The 14,077-nt window shown below is 46.5% G+C and overlaps 9 protein-coding genes and 2 non-coding genes across 11 annotated transcripts; 5 read left to right on the top strand and 6 right to left on the bottom strand.

Moving 5' to 3' along the window:
- Positions 1-126: 126 nt before the first annotated feature.
- PRE1 (proteasome core particle subunit beta 4) lies at positions 127-717 on the bottom strand (the record flags this gene model as incomplete). Its single annotated transcript, XM_037283023.1, has 1 exon — positions 127-717. One exon carries the CDS (start codon positions 715-717, stop codon positions 127-129), a length of 591 nt encoding a protein of 196 aa, XP_037138919.1.
- Positions 718-1,266: 549 nt separating this feature from the next.
- On the top strand, positions 1,267-2,517 carry PRI1 (DNA primase subunit PRI1; the record flags this gene model as incomplete). Its single annotated transcript, XM_037283022.1, has 1 exon — positions 1,267-2,517. The coding sequence occupies one exon, from the start codon at positions 1,267-1,269 to the stop codon at positions 2,515-2,517; it is 1,251 nt and encodes a 416-aa protein (XP_037138918.1).
- Positions 2,518-2,564: 47 nt separating this feature from the next.
- On the bottom strand, positions 2,565-4,757 carry EGH1 (hydrolase; the record flags this gene model as incomplete). Its single annotated transcript, XM_037283021.1, has 1 exon — positions 2,565-4,757. One exon carries the CDS (start codon positions 4,755-4,757, stop codon positions 2,565-2,567), a length of 2,193 nt encoding a protein of 730 aa, XP_037138917.1.
- A 120-nt stretch (positions 4,758-4,877) lies between these two features.
- On the bottom strand, positions 4,878-4,949 carry HG536_0Ctrna4E. The gene has a single exon. It is a non-coding gene; the product is annotated as a tRNA-Glu (tRNA).
- A 623-nt stretch (positions 4,950-5,572) lies between these two features.
- SLG1 (Slg1p) lies at positions 5,573-6,613 on the top strand (the record flags this gene model as incomplete). The annotated part of the gene is made up of 1 exon (XM_037283020.1): positions 5,573-6,613. One exon carries the CDS (start codon positions 5,573-5,575, stop codon positions 6,611-6,613), a length of 1,041 nt encoding a protein of 346 aa, XP_037138916.1.
- A 527-nt stretch (positions 6,614-7,140) lies between these two features.
- Positions 7,141-8,898, top strand: CUB1 (Cub1p; the record flags this gene model as incomplete). The annotated part of the gene is made up of 1 exon (XM_037283019.1): positions 7,141-8,898. The coding sequence occupies one exon, from the start codon at positions 7,141-7,143 to the stop codon at positions 8,896-8,898; it is 1,758 nt and encodes a 585-aa protein (XP_037138915.1).
- A 432-nt stretch (positions 8,899-9,330) lies between these two features.
- Positions 9,331-10,320, top strand: DOT5 (thioredoxin peroxidase DOT5; the record flags this gene model as incomplete). The annotated part of the gene is made up of 1 exon (XM_037283018.1): positions 9,331-10,320. One exon carries the CDS (start codon positions 9,331-9,333, stop codon positions 10,318-10,320), a length of 990 nt encoding a protein of 329 aa, XP_037138914.1.
- Positions 10,321-10,542: 222 nt separating this feature from the next.
- Positions 10,543-11,877, bottom strand: APM1 (Apm1p; the record flags this gene model as incomplete). Its single annotated transcript, XM_037283017.1, has 1 exon — positions 10,543-11,877. One exon carries the CDS (start codon positions 11,875-11,877, stop codon positions 10,543-10,545), a length of 1,335 nt encoding a protein of 444 aa, XP_037138913.1.
- Positions 11,878-12,017: 140 nt separating this feature from the next.
- On the bottom strand, positions 12,018-12,597 carry EST3 (telomerase subunit EST3; the record flags this gene model as incomplete). The annotated part of the gene is given in 2 exon segments (XM_037283016.1): positions 12,018-12,302; positions 12,304-12,597. Coding segments are annotated over 2 exon segments (579 nt in total).
- Positions 12,598-12,697: 100 nt separating this feature from the next.
- Positions 12,698-12,769, bottom strand: HG536_0Ctrna4D. Its single transcript has one exon. It is a non-coding gene; the product is annotated as a tRNA-Asp (tRNA).
- Positions 12,770-13,303: 534 nt separating this feature from the next.
- Positions 13,304-13,630, top strand: RPS25A (40S ribosomal protein eS25; the record flags this gene model as incomplete). The annotated part of the gene is made up of 1 exon (XM_037283015.1): positions 13,304-13,630. One exon carries the CDS (start codon positions 13,304-13,306, stop codon positions 13,628-13,630), a length of 327 nt encoding a protein of 108 aa, XP_037138911.1.
- Positions 13,631-14,077: the final 447 nt, after the last annotated feature.

Here is a 14,077-nt window from a genome sequence, read left to right as displayed (position 1 = left end):
AAGCAGCTAATACAGAATCGTTATACGTGATGTCGAATGCTACTTAGAGATCCTAAGTTAGGATACAGTCAGCTGAGTCGTTCCCTTCTGCCGATGCTCTCTGTCTATCCAATCCCGGTTGTCCGTCTAATTGATGTCGTCGAGTTGCCTGACACCTTCTTTGTCGACCACCTTCACTATTACTCCCTTGAAATCGACCGGCATTCTCCTGTCCAATTCCTCGACACATTTCTTCAACAGCTCCAAACCTTCCGCCAGCGTCATATCCGGGCGGTAATGGCGGTCCAGCAGCGAGAAGGTGTAGAATCCCGCGTATCCGTGTGCAGCATAGGGCAGCTCCACATTGGTCCCCAGATAATCAATCTGGTACAACTCTGGTCTACCCGCTTTCGTGTCGTATCCCCCAATCAACACATTCACCTGGTACGGTTTCCTCGATCTAATCGATTTAGCTAGCTCTTGTCTCACAAAGCTCGACGTCGCGTGTGGCGACAATTCCATATTCTCCCGCACCGAATACAGTTGCATGTTTGCCTGAATGTACTCTGCAAATTGCACAGTATCACCAGCTTCACCACTGAAACTCATCAGCGTGTGTGGCGACAAAACTCTAGTCTTATCATCTGAATCCTTCAAAACCGATATCCCCCGGGTCACTGCCTTCGAAGTAGCCAGCACCACAGCGTCCTGCACTCTTATACCCAATATAATATCCATACCGATCGCGATTGGCCTTCAATTCACCTCACAGCGCCTTCTGATCTGTCCTTTCTACCATTTCCCCAGGCCTTTTCTATAGTTTTTGCCACCTTATTGCGCCCAGGCCGGGTAACTTTCATAAACATCAACAAACTTAAAGGCCCTTTAAAGCTAGACCTTTCATATACACTAACGTAAAGCGTGTAAACATTCAAGTTGGAGTTACTCTGCGTCCACCAGTGTGGTTTGCATAGGCTCAGTGCTTGGTTCTTTCTTCCTTCCAACTGCGGCGGTTGTGAGCCGGTTGACTAAAACGAAAGACTAAGCGATGAAATAATGGGCTTCAGAAGCCTCCTCGATCCCTAGCCATGCTACCGGATCCTAAAGGCCATCGGCCATCTCAAAAAGATGGAATGGTTAGACGCATTGTCTTCAGCTAGCGCGGTCACGGTCGACGAGGGGACGCGAAGACGCGTCAAAAGCATAGTAGTGATGAAGCAGGTAGCAACTAGTCCAGACGGCTCGATTGGTTCGATAAACCAGCCAATACCAGCAGCTTGAGGTAGAATGGATGGATCCGGTCCAGAGAACAATGCAACCAGCCAATTCAAGACACCTAGTCTCTCGGATATGCAGTACTACTATCAGCATATGTTCCCATTCAAAGTCATCTTTAATTGGTTGAACCATTCACCTAAGGCGGGCAGAGATATCATCAATAGGGAATTTGCAATGGCGTTCAGGTCCGGAGCGTACAAGAGGTATAACTCTTTCACTTCAGTTCAGGAGTTTAAAGCTGCTATTGAGAAGGCGAATCCTGATAGATTTGAGATCGGAGCCACTTACAGCAAGGCACCTAGGGAGCGGGATTCGTTGTTGAAAACCGAAATGAAGCCTCTGGAGAAAGAACTGGTTTTTGATATCGATATGGATGACTATGATACGTTCAGAACTTGTTGTTCAGGAGCACAAGTGTGTGAGAAGTGCTGGAAGTTCATTACTCTTGCCATGCGTGTTGTAAACACCACTTTGAAGGAAGATTTCGCGTACGAGGATTTTATCTGGGTGTTCTCCGGCAGACGTGGTGCTCACTGCTGGGTCAGTGATAGACGAGCGCGTATTCTCAATGACTTGCAAAGACGTAATGTTCTGGATTATGTGAATGTGGTGCGAGACAGAAATGCGGACAAGCGACTCTCTTTGAAGAGACCATACCATCCACATCTGGCCCGGTCGCTCGAATTGCTTAAACCTCATTTTGCTAACATCATTCTGGAGGAGCAAAATCCGTGGCAAGACGACAACCGGGCGTTCGAAACACTACTTCCTAGCCTTCACGATAAGAATCTGATAGAGGCGCTGATGAGATACTGGACAGAAAATCCAGGCAGATCAAGTCAGGATAAATGGAACGACATCGATTTGGTAGCATCGAAGGACGTCAAGATTAACAGGAAACAGGACTACATCTTAAGGCTTCGTGAATGCAAGGCAGACTTAATCATTGCCACACTGTATCCAAAGCTCGATATAGAAGTTACGAAGCAGACTATCCACTTGTTGAAGTCCCCATTTTGTATACATCCTTCAACAGGCAAGGTGTGCGTGCCGATCGATGCGGACTTTTCTCCCGATCAAGCGCCCAGATTGATGGATTTACAGAAAGAAATGGAAGATAATGGGAATAACATAAACAAGACGAGCTTGCAACCGTTTATCGACGTCTTTCAGGATCATGTAAACAAGGTTATGAAGCATGAAATGGGAACAACGAAGAGGGAACGTGCTGAAGAAGGTGATACGTCTCTTGAGTTCTAATCGATTCTCATGCGTAAATAAATGGTATCTTTGATAAATGTCCTTATTTAAGAGATTGTACAATTAGGGCTTGGAGCTCTAGAATCTGCATCTATCAAAGAGATTGTTAACCACTGCTTTCCAGAGCTGTGGAACCATTTCAATACTTGATAATCTTGATGATAAGCGAAAACGCCTGATGAAGAATTGATAGTGATTCTTCCCAGCGGGAAATGGTGCTGAGGCAGAAATATAAAGGAATGCGCATCCGGTGAAATTTCAGCATCGGCCCGTGCCGCTATCTCTAACTTATATGTCTTAGCTGGTAAGTCAAAATTCGCGTCAATGAATTTACCGTGAATCTTAATCGGAAAAGGTCTTAGGACTGCGTCGAGGACGCGAATGCCACTGAAATCAAGCTTATTCTTTCTAGCGCATGGCGGTGTATCGAGTTCCAGGTTCTCCGTCAATGTAACAAAGTCGCTAGCTTCTAAACGAGGTGTCTCGGCTTCCAGGCGTTGATTACTGTGTTGCGACGACCAGATGGAAAAGTCTTCGTTATTCCACTCATCGCCATATTCATGTGAGTTCTTCGAGCAGTAGCACCAGAGGCTATAGGAGAGATTTTCACCCTCTAGAGCCGCTTGCAGAGCATCTACCGCCGAAATCTGTGAGGAGAAGTCCCCATTTTTGTAAGCCCTTTTGTTATCCATGTCAAATGGCATACCTATCTCGGTGAAGAAGCAAGGTATGCTTAAGGCGTCTTTAACTTCCTGTTTCATTTCTCTAAGCTGCCTTTTCAGGCATTTTCTGATATTCGTCTCTCCTAGAACAACACTGAAAGCCGGATTAAAGTATCGACCACGAACGATGCCGAAAGTATCCACGTTAAACTTTCGGTTCCACGTTTTAAACATCAGCGACATGCCATCGTAAAAATGACATGAATAGACAGTTCTGTCGTCTATCAAATCTGAGCCTTTCAGCTGGGGTGGTTGCTTGAACACTAGCCCCTGCATAAACAATAGCGACTCTTTATCGATCTTTCTAAACGCCCTTTGGAAACGTTTGTAAAAGCTGACAAATTGATGATGACTGAAATAAACATCGTTGACAGGGGACAGCGGGCTTTCAGCCACATACGCAAAGTAATCTTTACGCAGTAAAGTTGGCCCACCTTCATTCTCTGCCCAAACGCCGTGGAGCTTCCAGATGCATTGAGCCGGCAACCATGACGCCGCCCTTTGCCATCCGTATCGTGAGTCGAGTTGTGCCCGCTCCTCATTGGTAAGCCAGCAGCTTGTACCTTTTGGGTCAATTTCCTTAGTGCCAATTTTAGTGGGGCCAAAGATTGAGATATCGTATTGCTCCACTAGAGCGGCATGACCCTCTCCTAAAAGAAAGCTCTGAAATCCCGTAGGCGTAGAACCACGCTTCAAATTTCTGTCTCTAGGAACTTGCTCAAGGTTTCTTTCTCCAAAATAACCACAATTTGGCTCATTAATTGTCTCAAGGCCAATGATACAGTTTTCCGCGAACAGCTCGGGTGCCTTTTCCTGAATTTTCGAGTAAAGGACCATGACCGCGTCAATGAATCTATTCTGCAAGTAGTCCTGAATATTTTCCCCATTGATCTGGCACTTTGGAGCAAAGTCCTTGCCAGCGAAGAACAACGTGAACATTGTCTGGCACGCAAGCTTGAAGTAATTTGTCGGCCATAACATTTTTGGATACGCCTCCCCCTCTGCAGAATAATGATTATGCAGCACGGCCGCCTCAGTAGCGTTGAAATGACGGGGATTGAAGCCTGCTGCATACAAAGTCCAAAGTGGCGCACCTGAACCACCACAGAACCTTGACCACACGTCCTGGTGCGGGTCCAGGTACACATACAGTCCCCCAATTGAACCAATCTTTTTGAGGACTTTTATCACATAATCAATATACTCGAAATCGTATTTCCCAGGACCCTGATGCTCCAAAGCTTCCCACGTAAAGGGAAACCTTATGCAGTTGTAGCCCAGCGATTTCAATCTGTTTATATGCTCCTCAATATCTTCTAAAGGAAGAGGATGATTCACAAAGCTCACCTCATCTGCATTCTCATAGTAACTGCTTTCGTCAACTGGTGTGTGAGTTGGCAAGTAGGGGCATGCTGGGATCTTTGTAATTGGGTCGAGGTTAACTCCCCTTAATACTATCGCATTGCCATTTCGGTCGCAGAACTCGCCATCAGAGGAGATAAAAACCTTCTCCGGCATCCTAGAATGCCTGACAACTGACCACCACCAGCGTAACTACCAGCTTGCAAGCCCAGCGATCTCGAAAGCAGCAATCATTCAATACCTGTAAGCCCAGAGAAATCAAAAATATATCAAAAACTCCCATGCGGGGAGTCGAACCCCGGTCTCCACGGTGAAAGCGTGGTGTGATAGCCGTTACACTACATCGGATAGCAATTAGGAGCGATCGTTTTTTTATCAACCAACACCGCAGAAGATGATCACCATCTCTCACTTGACATCTACCTCAAATTGCACTTACAGGTTCCATCGAGCGAATAGCGCAATTGATTGCCCAACAGCCGGTGAGCAACACCACATTTCCCACCTTAAAAATGACGCGAAAATCTCGAATCGTTTTCGCGCCGTCTGGCCATGCAAAGACGAAAACTGAACACCAAAAGTGCCTTTTCAACCTCGACCATAGTTGCCACATAATTCCTCATCCATCATCTGCGAGAACCCTTCCAAGCATAGTCCATTTCTTAGGTTCCTCAGCTCTCAGCCGGTAAAATACGCGGCGATCAGGCTCCCAGAGTGTCATCCAGAACGACTGAATCTTGTTTCAGCACATTAGATCTCGCGATCCACGAAGAATAGAAGATAAGACAATAAATCGTCATATATTGCTGACTACTGGCATTCAGTGAAATCAATAAAGAACGTAACAGGCCTCTTTGTATCATCATTGGTGTTCTCGAGCGGTGAGAGGTTTCGAATCTTTATGAGAGCTTCGAAGAAATAGCGAACCCGTTCACTAGACCTTTTTTTCCCGTCCTGTGGTGCTTCCAGCGATGCTTTCTATTAGAAGCAGCAATTCACTTTTACTAGCAATGTGGCTGTTAGGCCGAGTCGCTGAAGGGTTCCAATGTTTTGCATCTATACCTTCTTCGTTCACATTTGATGATTCATACCAGTACCAGACGAGTGGATATTGTAACGAACAGTGCGCAGGGAAAGGTTACAAGTATTTTGCACTGAAGAATAGAAGCGATTGTTATTGTGGTAACGATAACCCAGCCAATAGCGAGAGTCCTTCGAATGGATGTGACGGGCCATGTCTGGGCTATCCGTCGGAGATGTGTGGGGGAACTAATGCGTTTTCGGTTTACGCGATTCCGGCAAACGGAGGCTCTGCTGTTGAGGTTTCTGGGTCTTCTTCCTCGTCGTCTGCATCGAGCACATCGAGTACGTCCAGCACATTGTCTAGTAGCTCGACGAGCGCGTCGTCATCGTCGTCATCGTCCTCTTCCTCATCCTCGCCGTCACCCTCAACAACCACGACAACCGCACCAACAAGTTCGTCCAGTCTCATATCCCACACCACCGAGTCGGTGGTCTACGTCACCAACGTCCAAACGGATGGCGGCTCCACTGTCTACGTCACCAGTACGATAACCACCAGCAAGCAGGGAATGCCCACTGCAGCCACAGACGTAAGTCAGAGCGATAAGAGCGGATCCAAGAAGAAAGCCAACATCGGCGCAATAGTCGGCGGCGTCGTCGGCGGAGTCGCCGGAGCCCTGGTGATAGGCGCCGCCGTGCTGCTGACACTCAGACACATCAACAAGAAACGCGAACAGGAGAGGATGGAGAAAGAGTACCAAGAAGCCATAAAGCCCGTCGAGTACGGCGACAAGTCGGTCCACCACGGCAGCTCGTCGGCCTCTCTAAACAACCTGCCCTCTTCGGGCTCATTCGAGGACACTACGAGAGTAATCTCGCACGCAAACCCGTTCGACGACTCAAGACGAATCAGCAACGGGTCCATTCTACACGCCCCGAACACCGCAAGCACCAAGATCCTGACAGTCGTGAACCCCGATGAGGACTGACATCGCCATTTTTTCCATGAATTACCGCACCGTTATTAGTATAATCATTTTTGAATTTTAGTTTATCAGTCCTCCTACGAGCAAAGGGACGACATAAAGGATTACCGGAGTAACACCATAAATAGATTGAACTGTAACCATCAATTGAATCTTCCAGTCTTTCAGTGAGACCGCCCTAGCATAGGGTTACCATCAATTTTGAGTGATAAAAAAGAGCGGGATACTTCCGGAAGCTGAATACTGCTGGCACAGAGGGAATTTCAAGAGCCCTTACCAACAGCCGGATAACTACATACTGGGGACAAGGATCCAGCTCAAGATCTGGCTCTTCCTGGAGCCAGCTCAAGAGTTATCTGCGAATACAACTTCTCACTAAAAATTCTTACTACCACCTTTCGTCGTAAGAGACTATCGCTGCGGTCTTATATCAACAGTGGGTCTCCGTCGTAACTTCATTTCAGCTGGAGGAGAAACTCGATCAGCGAGTTAAGAGTCGGAGGTAATCGAATCGAATCGATATATTGCAGATGTCAGCGATTGCATCGAATTCTCAACATCCGCAGGATGTTCCCGAGGAAGAAGAGAAGATTTTGAACTATCTGTTAGGGGTGAGAAGTCTATTGGGGCAGTTGAAACAGAACAGGAGACAGTATTTAAACTCTAAGGAGGTGCAGACGATATACCAACAGGTGTTGACCAAAGTTAGGGAGCTGGATGAGATAAGGAAAAATAGTCACGACACGCCTTCGAATAGTGCAACTACCCTAATCCACAGCTCAGAGTTGCATAATCGTGTGGACTCTGTGCTTGATGATGTATTCCAATTGTTGTCGCTTTGCTTCCTCACTGTCGGATTGAAAAATTCGGCACCTGCCACTTATGCGTCCCTGTCAACGGTTCAAAGGCTGCTCGAGCATCTGAATGAATCCAATGTGTTCACACATCACGATCTGAGGCCTATAAAAGAGAGGCTGCTGGAGATCTCGAAAATCGTGGAGGACAGCTCGTACAAGAGCGATAGCTTCGGTGAAAATCTGGAGGTTATAGACGAGAAGTTACCGGAGGCAGAGCGTGAGTTTTACGAAGAGAGAAACAAGAACAAGATCGAGGAGGATTTGCTGCTGCGCGCCAAGTTACAGCACTGTCTGGATGAATATCATAGTACAGAGTCTAAAGTGGAAGAGATCGATCCCCATTTGACTAGTATCATGGAGAAGCTGTTTGAGATAAGAAGAGGTCTACTGTCACTCGCCGCTTCATCCAAGAAATCAAATCCTTCGCTTGAAAAGGATATGCAAACGGAAGGAAAATATCTGATGTCACAGGAATACGTTGAAGAGAAAGTCCGGGCGCTGGAAAAGGAATTAACCGAGTTGGAGTCTCACCGTGACGAGAACGGCAAGTTTAAGTCGTTGGAAACAAACGAAGTGGAAGAGAAGGGACAGGGCGTGCTTAACGGTTTATTGGACGATTGTCATGATCTAATTAATGATCTGTCGCACCAGAAGAACGGCGGAATCGAGTTAGATGCGAAATTGCAACCAATCTATGAACAGCTCATTGACATTAAGACTAGTTTAGAGAACCTGCTTGTCACGAGAAGATGGACTTTGCGAGAAACCGATCTGTTTACTTTTCAGAAACAGCTGGGCGAGATTGATGGTCTGAGGGTCAACGGTAAGTTCCCTACAGCATCCGGCGATTCCAAGGGACAATCGATCCTTCTTTACCTGCTGCGCAGATCTTACGCTATCATTTATAAACTGCTAGAGAGTTCCGAACCTGTGTCAGAGTCCCTGCAGCCCATTCACAATCAGCTATCTACCGTACGCCGTTGTCTTCTGGAGCTGAAGAGAATGGGCGGTGTTAATAATGGTAGGGAGCTCTACCCGTATCAGATGAAACTCGCATCATTAGACAACCTGCGTGTGGACGGGAAATTCTACGATTCTGACGGCAACGTACCCGAGGGCCAAGGCACTCTGAATGCACTCCTTGCCGAATGCTTTGACATCCTCCACGAGCTGAAGATCGAAGCACAAGAACGTGCTGAAGCTGAATCTGCTCAGCAATCCGAAGCCGAGCAAGACGATGCAAACGCTCGTGCAACTGATAATGAAAGCAGTCGAAACGACCAACCGATAGCGAGATATCTGGACGCGCACAACCAATACTCAAACGAAGACGAGGATGACGAAGACGAGGAAAATGACGATGCCAGTGAGCGCAGCTACGTAGACGAAGAAGATCTCGACACTGAAGCGTCCGCGCACAATTTTCACTGACCCAAATTTTTTTTCTCCTCTTTGGATTTTCCGGGACTGGTTTTCGTTATTATTTAGTTATCCATTGTGTTTATATATATCTTATTCTATCGTATCTGGAACGGGCTGCATTCTATGCTCATATCCGTTTATCAGGTCAACGTGGATTTACAGTAGTGAGCAGGAACGCTCGACAGGCTTGGGATCAGCTTATCGACGTCGTCGAATTCTCTGGAAATGCTACCATTTCAATTGAGAATGGCAGCAAAAGGCCAACGTTCTTTGTCTTCGTTTACGTATTGTTAGTATTAGCTCGCTTCGCTGGCAATTTGCCAGTGCAAACTGGCAAAGGGGTGTTATATAAGGAGAACTGCGATCTCACCACAGCCAACGAAGAGGCAATCGGTCGTTTAAGAGCTTGGAAAGACTATTTAAGCAAGAATTGGAGCATCAATGGCTGATTTACGTCGTTCGGCAAGGGTTGCCGCAAGCAAGAGAGACACTTCAAGCAGTGAAGGGCAGAAAATGGCTGAGCCAGCATTGAAAAAGGCTAAGAAATCATCTGAGGAATCCAAGACACATGTAGAAAGTACTGAACCACCAGCAGGCGAGGATGAATCACCCAGTCGCGAAGGAGAGGAATTGTGGAAGCTTCCACGAGAACAGCCTGCTGCCCGGAAGGGAAGAAGAGGCTCAAAGACGAGTGAATCAGAGGCAGATTCCACCAGACCTCCAGCAGGAGAAGATGAAACTTCTAGTAAGGATGAGAAGCTTTGGGCTTTGCCCAGAGATGAATCGAAGGGTGAAGACTCGAAATCTGCCAACCATGGGGATGATAAACCACCAGAGGAAGGGGAGGAGTCGACAAAGCCGCCAGCCGGAGAGGATGAGCCTCCAAGCGGAAAAGATGAAGAACTGTGGAAGTTGAGCAGGGACAAAGAGAAGACCGACGTTGCCAATGATTCAGATGCCACTGCACAGTCGGCCGAATTAGATATTGGCGGAGAGGTTCCTGACGTGACTCTACAGAACCAGGACGGAGAGGACGTTTCGTTAAGGAAGGTTGCTGAGGAAAACAGGATCATAATTATCTTTGCCTACCCTAAGGCAAGCACTCCGGGCTGTACACGCCAGGCCTGTGGTTTCCGTGACAACTACAGGGAGTTGAAAGAACATGCGGCCGTATTTGGTCTGAGTGGTGATTCCGTGTCCGCCCAAAAGAAGTTTCAGAGCAAACAAGAGCTTCCATTTGATCTGCTAAGCGATCCTAAGAGAATTTTGATCGGTCAGCTGGGTGCCAAGAAAACTGCTCAGTCAGGCACAATCAGATCTCATTGGGTCTTCTTTGATGGCAAGTTGAAATACAAAAGAGTTAAAGTTTCGCCAGAGATCAGCGTACAAGATGGTAGAAAGGAAGTTCTCGAGTTGGCTGCCAAATTGTAGACCAACTGCGTTTCGTGCTTTGATCAGACCAAGAGCGTGGCACTGCGTGCCCTGTCGTTCCGCGTTCCATGTGTAACTACGAAAGATACTCTGCAGTTCCGCGACATAGAGCCCATCGGGGCACCTTGAGTTCGCGGCATCTGTTATAATAGTTGAGCAGACAAACCATTAGCTGGTTTTTCTATGCGATTAAAAAAATTATACTTCATTATTTCTATTCTTTTAATTCAGTCTTATCGTGTAGTCATCCCCGTTTTGCGTAATATACCTTACCCACGGATAGCTCTTGTACTGCAACTTGGGTTCGTTGATCTTAAGATAGCGCACTTGGATACCAGATGTGGTGAAATAAGGAATTTGGAACTTGACCTGCACAGGCCTTCTAAACGTTGGTTTCTCTGTGGCAGCTATCGAGGGCAGGCCCATTTGGGCGGCCATTGAATATTCTTTCCCACCATAAAAGCTTCTTATCTTCCAAAGGATAGAACTCTTCTCTGGTACCCATTTCATAACACCGTGAGAATATTTAAAGGAAGGGGTATCGGCATCATCGGGCACAGGGATCAGAATCTCGACGTTGTTTGCTATTGATTTCTTCTTGATCTGTGCCTTTACCCTACAATGGATTTCGATTCTTGACTTTGAATGCACTTGTACATTTACGTCACACCAAATCAATGGCTTAACTGGGGTGCTTAGCCTGTAACTCATCAATTCGAATTCCCCATCGGGAGGGATGAATGTAATGATTTTTTCGTTCTCGAATTTGCTCAACCTCACGCATTGATGGAACTTCAGGTCTTCCAACTCGACATTTGATTTTCTGCTCCCTGGTGGCTTGGCCACCTGTTCTTCACCAGAGTCTGAATCCCTCGTGAAGATGCCTCTGTCATTGATGCCGAGCTTCAGGTCCGGCATACCAGAAAGCCGAGATCTGACCTTCACCTGGCCGATGATTTCCGATCTAAGAACCTGCCCCTTTTGCGTCATTACCATGTTAATGGATTCGATGATATCCAGGAATGCCTCGTTCTTCTTATAACTAATCCCTTCGGCTCTCCAGCTGACAGAGTTCGTCAAGGCCCCAGGCGGTCTAGCCAAAGCTTTCTTCTTCTTGACAGCCTTAACCAATTTGAAAGATTTCTGAGTGATGTATTGCTTGAGCATCTTGGTCTCCGTTATTTGAGGTATACCATAATCCATCATCTCATCCAGCAATTCATATATAATAACGAAGTTATCCCTGACCGATTCCTCCTCGACAGTCTTCAAGTAGTCACCGAGAGCTTCAACCAGCTTATGTAGAAATGTGAAGACTTGTGCAGCGTTGGTTGCCAAAGATGTGGATAATGCCACCACGTAAAGATCCTCATGCTGTATAAAGAGAAAATATGTCCCATTGTGACTCAAACAGGGTGGTACGACGCTTGATTCCTCTTCTAATTCTGCCAGTAGCGTCGCAAACTTGTCAATCGCTGACAATGAAACATCGTCTCTGTACCTCCTAGACAAGATCGGCTTCCCCTTGCTGTCGCAGAAGGAAACGACAGACACCATTGAACAATTCAGAGACCGCTAGTAGGCAGTAATCCGATTACCAAATCGCCTTAAAGCTACTATTGCCAGTATCAACTCTATAACGGTATAGATATGCTAGTTAATACAAGAACGTAGCATTATATACGATCTGAAATCTTTCAAAGAACGTTATATATGAATGGATACTGATCAAGAGTGCCAACTTGATCCATTTCGAACCTCGAGATTTGGTTCACCACGAGCACTGGTACTCTTCGCAGTGTGCGATTGGTTGTAGTTTTGAAACTGGCGATGTCTAGCTTGTAATATTTCAAGACGTACGAGCGTTCTCTGTAGAACAATTTACAGTCGCCTATGACACATAAAGAGTTAACAGTGTCGCATGTGATCCTGGAACGGTGTCTCCGCTCGAATTCCGATACGCAACGGGGTGTGAACTCAACTAAGGATCTGATATCTATCGTCCCTCACCGAGGCAAAGACGTTGAACGCATCCACGCCGTAGAACTTGGTGATCTTGACAAAATGGCACGGGTTGCCTAGGATTTCCGCACTCGTGAGCGGTTTTGCCATTTCCTTCTCCGAAAGCTTGGGAATGAAGCCGAACACGGGCGGTTGCAATGCTGCGAGGCTAGCATAGGTGCGGTCTTGACGTTCTTCCAGGCGTGTTTCGAGCCAAGGTTGCAGGAACACATTGTCTTTTTGCCGCGATCTGGATGGTAGAATTATCTTGGGCATTACTGCCTGTCTTCATAGCAGCCTCGATATGATGAAGCATAACAAGCTGAACTTCAGACCTGCCAGACAGGTTGCTTTATCATGAGAGGTGCAAAAAATTCTCCGCGACGGGGAATTGAACCCCGATCTGGCACGCGACAAGCGCCCATTCTAACCATTAAACTATCGCGGATGGTTGATGTTCGGGAAATTAATTCTATCTATATGTTTCCGGTAATCGGTCTTTCTTAACTCTTATGCAGAGCATTGATAGATGAGCGACGTCACCATCGCTTCCGCGTTACTGCGATACGTCTCATTGGATCAATTGTTCAATCAACACAAATACTCGTGACGGTGACTATCGCACTGTCAGCATCCGTACACCTAGCCTAACACCCGTACATTTCATTTTTTGCGAGACACTATCTTTTTCAGGACCGCGTCGTCGCGCCGTCGCGAACCCACAGCTGGAGAACACGCAAACCGCCGTGCTTTGTTGCATACCGCAACAATACGCTTGACATTTATCAGGTATCAAACTGAGAGTCCCCATTATGGCGTCGAGTGAGTTATTAAGAGACGCAAGCCAAAGTTTATTTAGGGTATGTGACTATCAGTATCAGTCAAGAGCATCCGTTGATTCACCAGCGTACCAAGGATCGCCGTTCGATCACTCTCGTCTTCCAAGGGATTATAGTACTAACTGCGGAACCCAGAATAAATCATGCCTCCAAAGCAACAATTGTCTAAAGCTGCTAAAGCTGCTGCCGCTCTTGCCGGTGGTAAGAAGTCCAAGAAGAAGTGGTCCAAGAAGTCCCACAAGGACAAGGCTCAACACGCCGTCATCTTGGACCAAGAGAAGTACGACAGAATCTTGAAGGAGGTCCCAACTTACAGATACGTTTCCGTCTCCGTTCTAGTCGACAGATTGAAGATCGGTGGTTCTTTGGCTAGAATCGCTTTGAGAGACTTGGAGAGCCAAGGTATCATCAAGCCAGTCTCCAAGCACTCCAAGCAAGCCATCTACACCAGAGCTGCTGCTTCCGAGTAAATAACTCAAGGTTAATGTATATTTCTACGTACCCGCAAATCATTGCACACTCTAACACCATCTATCTGTATTCGCCGGGACTCATCTCGCCATAGTAGCTGGTCGATGCCCTAAGATGCTTTACAGATCACTCGACGTCTAAAACGATATGGAAAAGTTTTCCAGAACATAGACTTATATAAAGCGAAGTTCCTCAGTGCAACTAACAATGAATCCTACTCCAGTCTGAGAGATTGCTAGCAATTGATAGTGGACCATTGCCGGGTGGTAGTGGTATGCTATTGAGGCTGGTCATCGGACTTGATTTGCTGGAGATTATATGATTGGAAAAAAAATGATTACAATAAACTGATATTTATTATCTTTCACTGAGGATGTATATGCAGGACATATTGTTAATTAGGAATTCTTCGTTTATGATCCTTTCCAAATGATTGATCTCCATTG

This window comes from Torulaspora globosa, chromosome 3, assembly GCF_014133895.1.
Source record: "Torulaspora globosa chromosome 3, complete sequence".
Lineage (NCBI taxonomy): Eukaryota > Fungi > Ascomycota > Saccharomycetes > Saccharomycetales > Saccharomycetaceae > Torulaspora > Torulaspora globosa.
The sequence above is the reverse complement of the archived record's forward strand: the minus strand, read 5'-3'. Positions and strand labels throughout refer to the sequence as shown.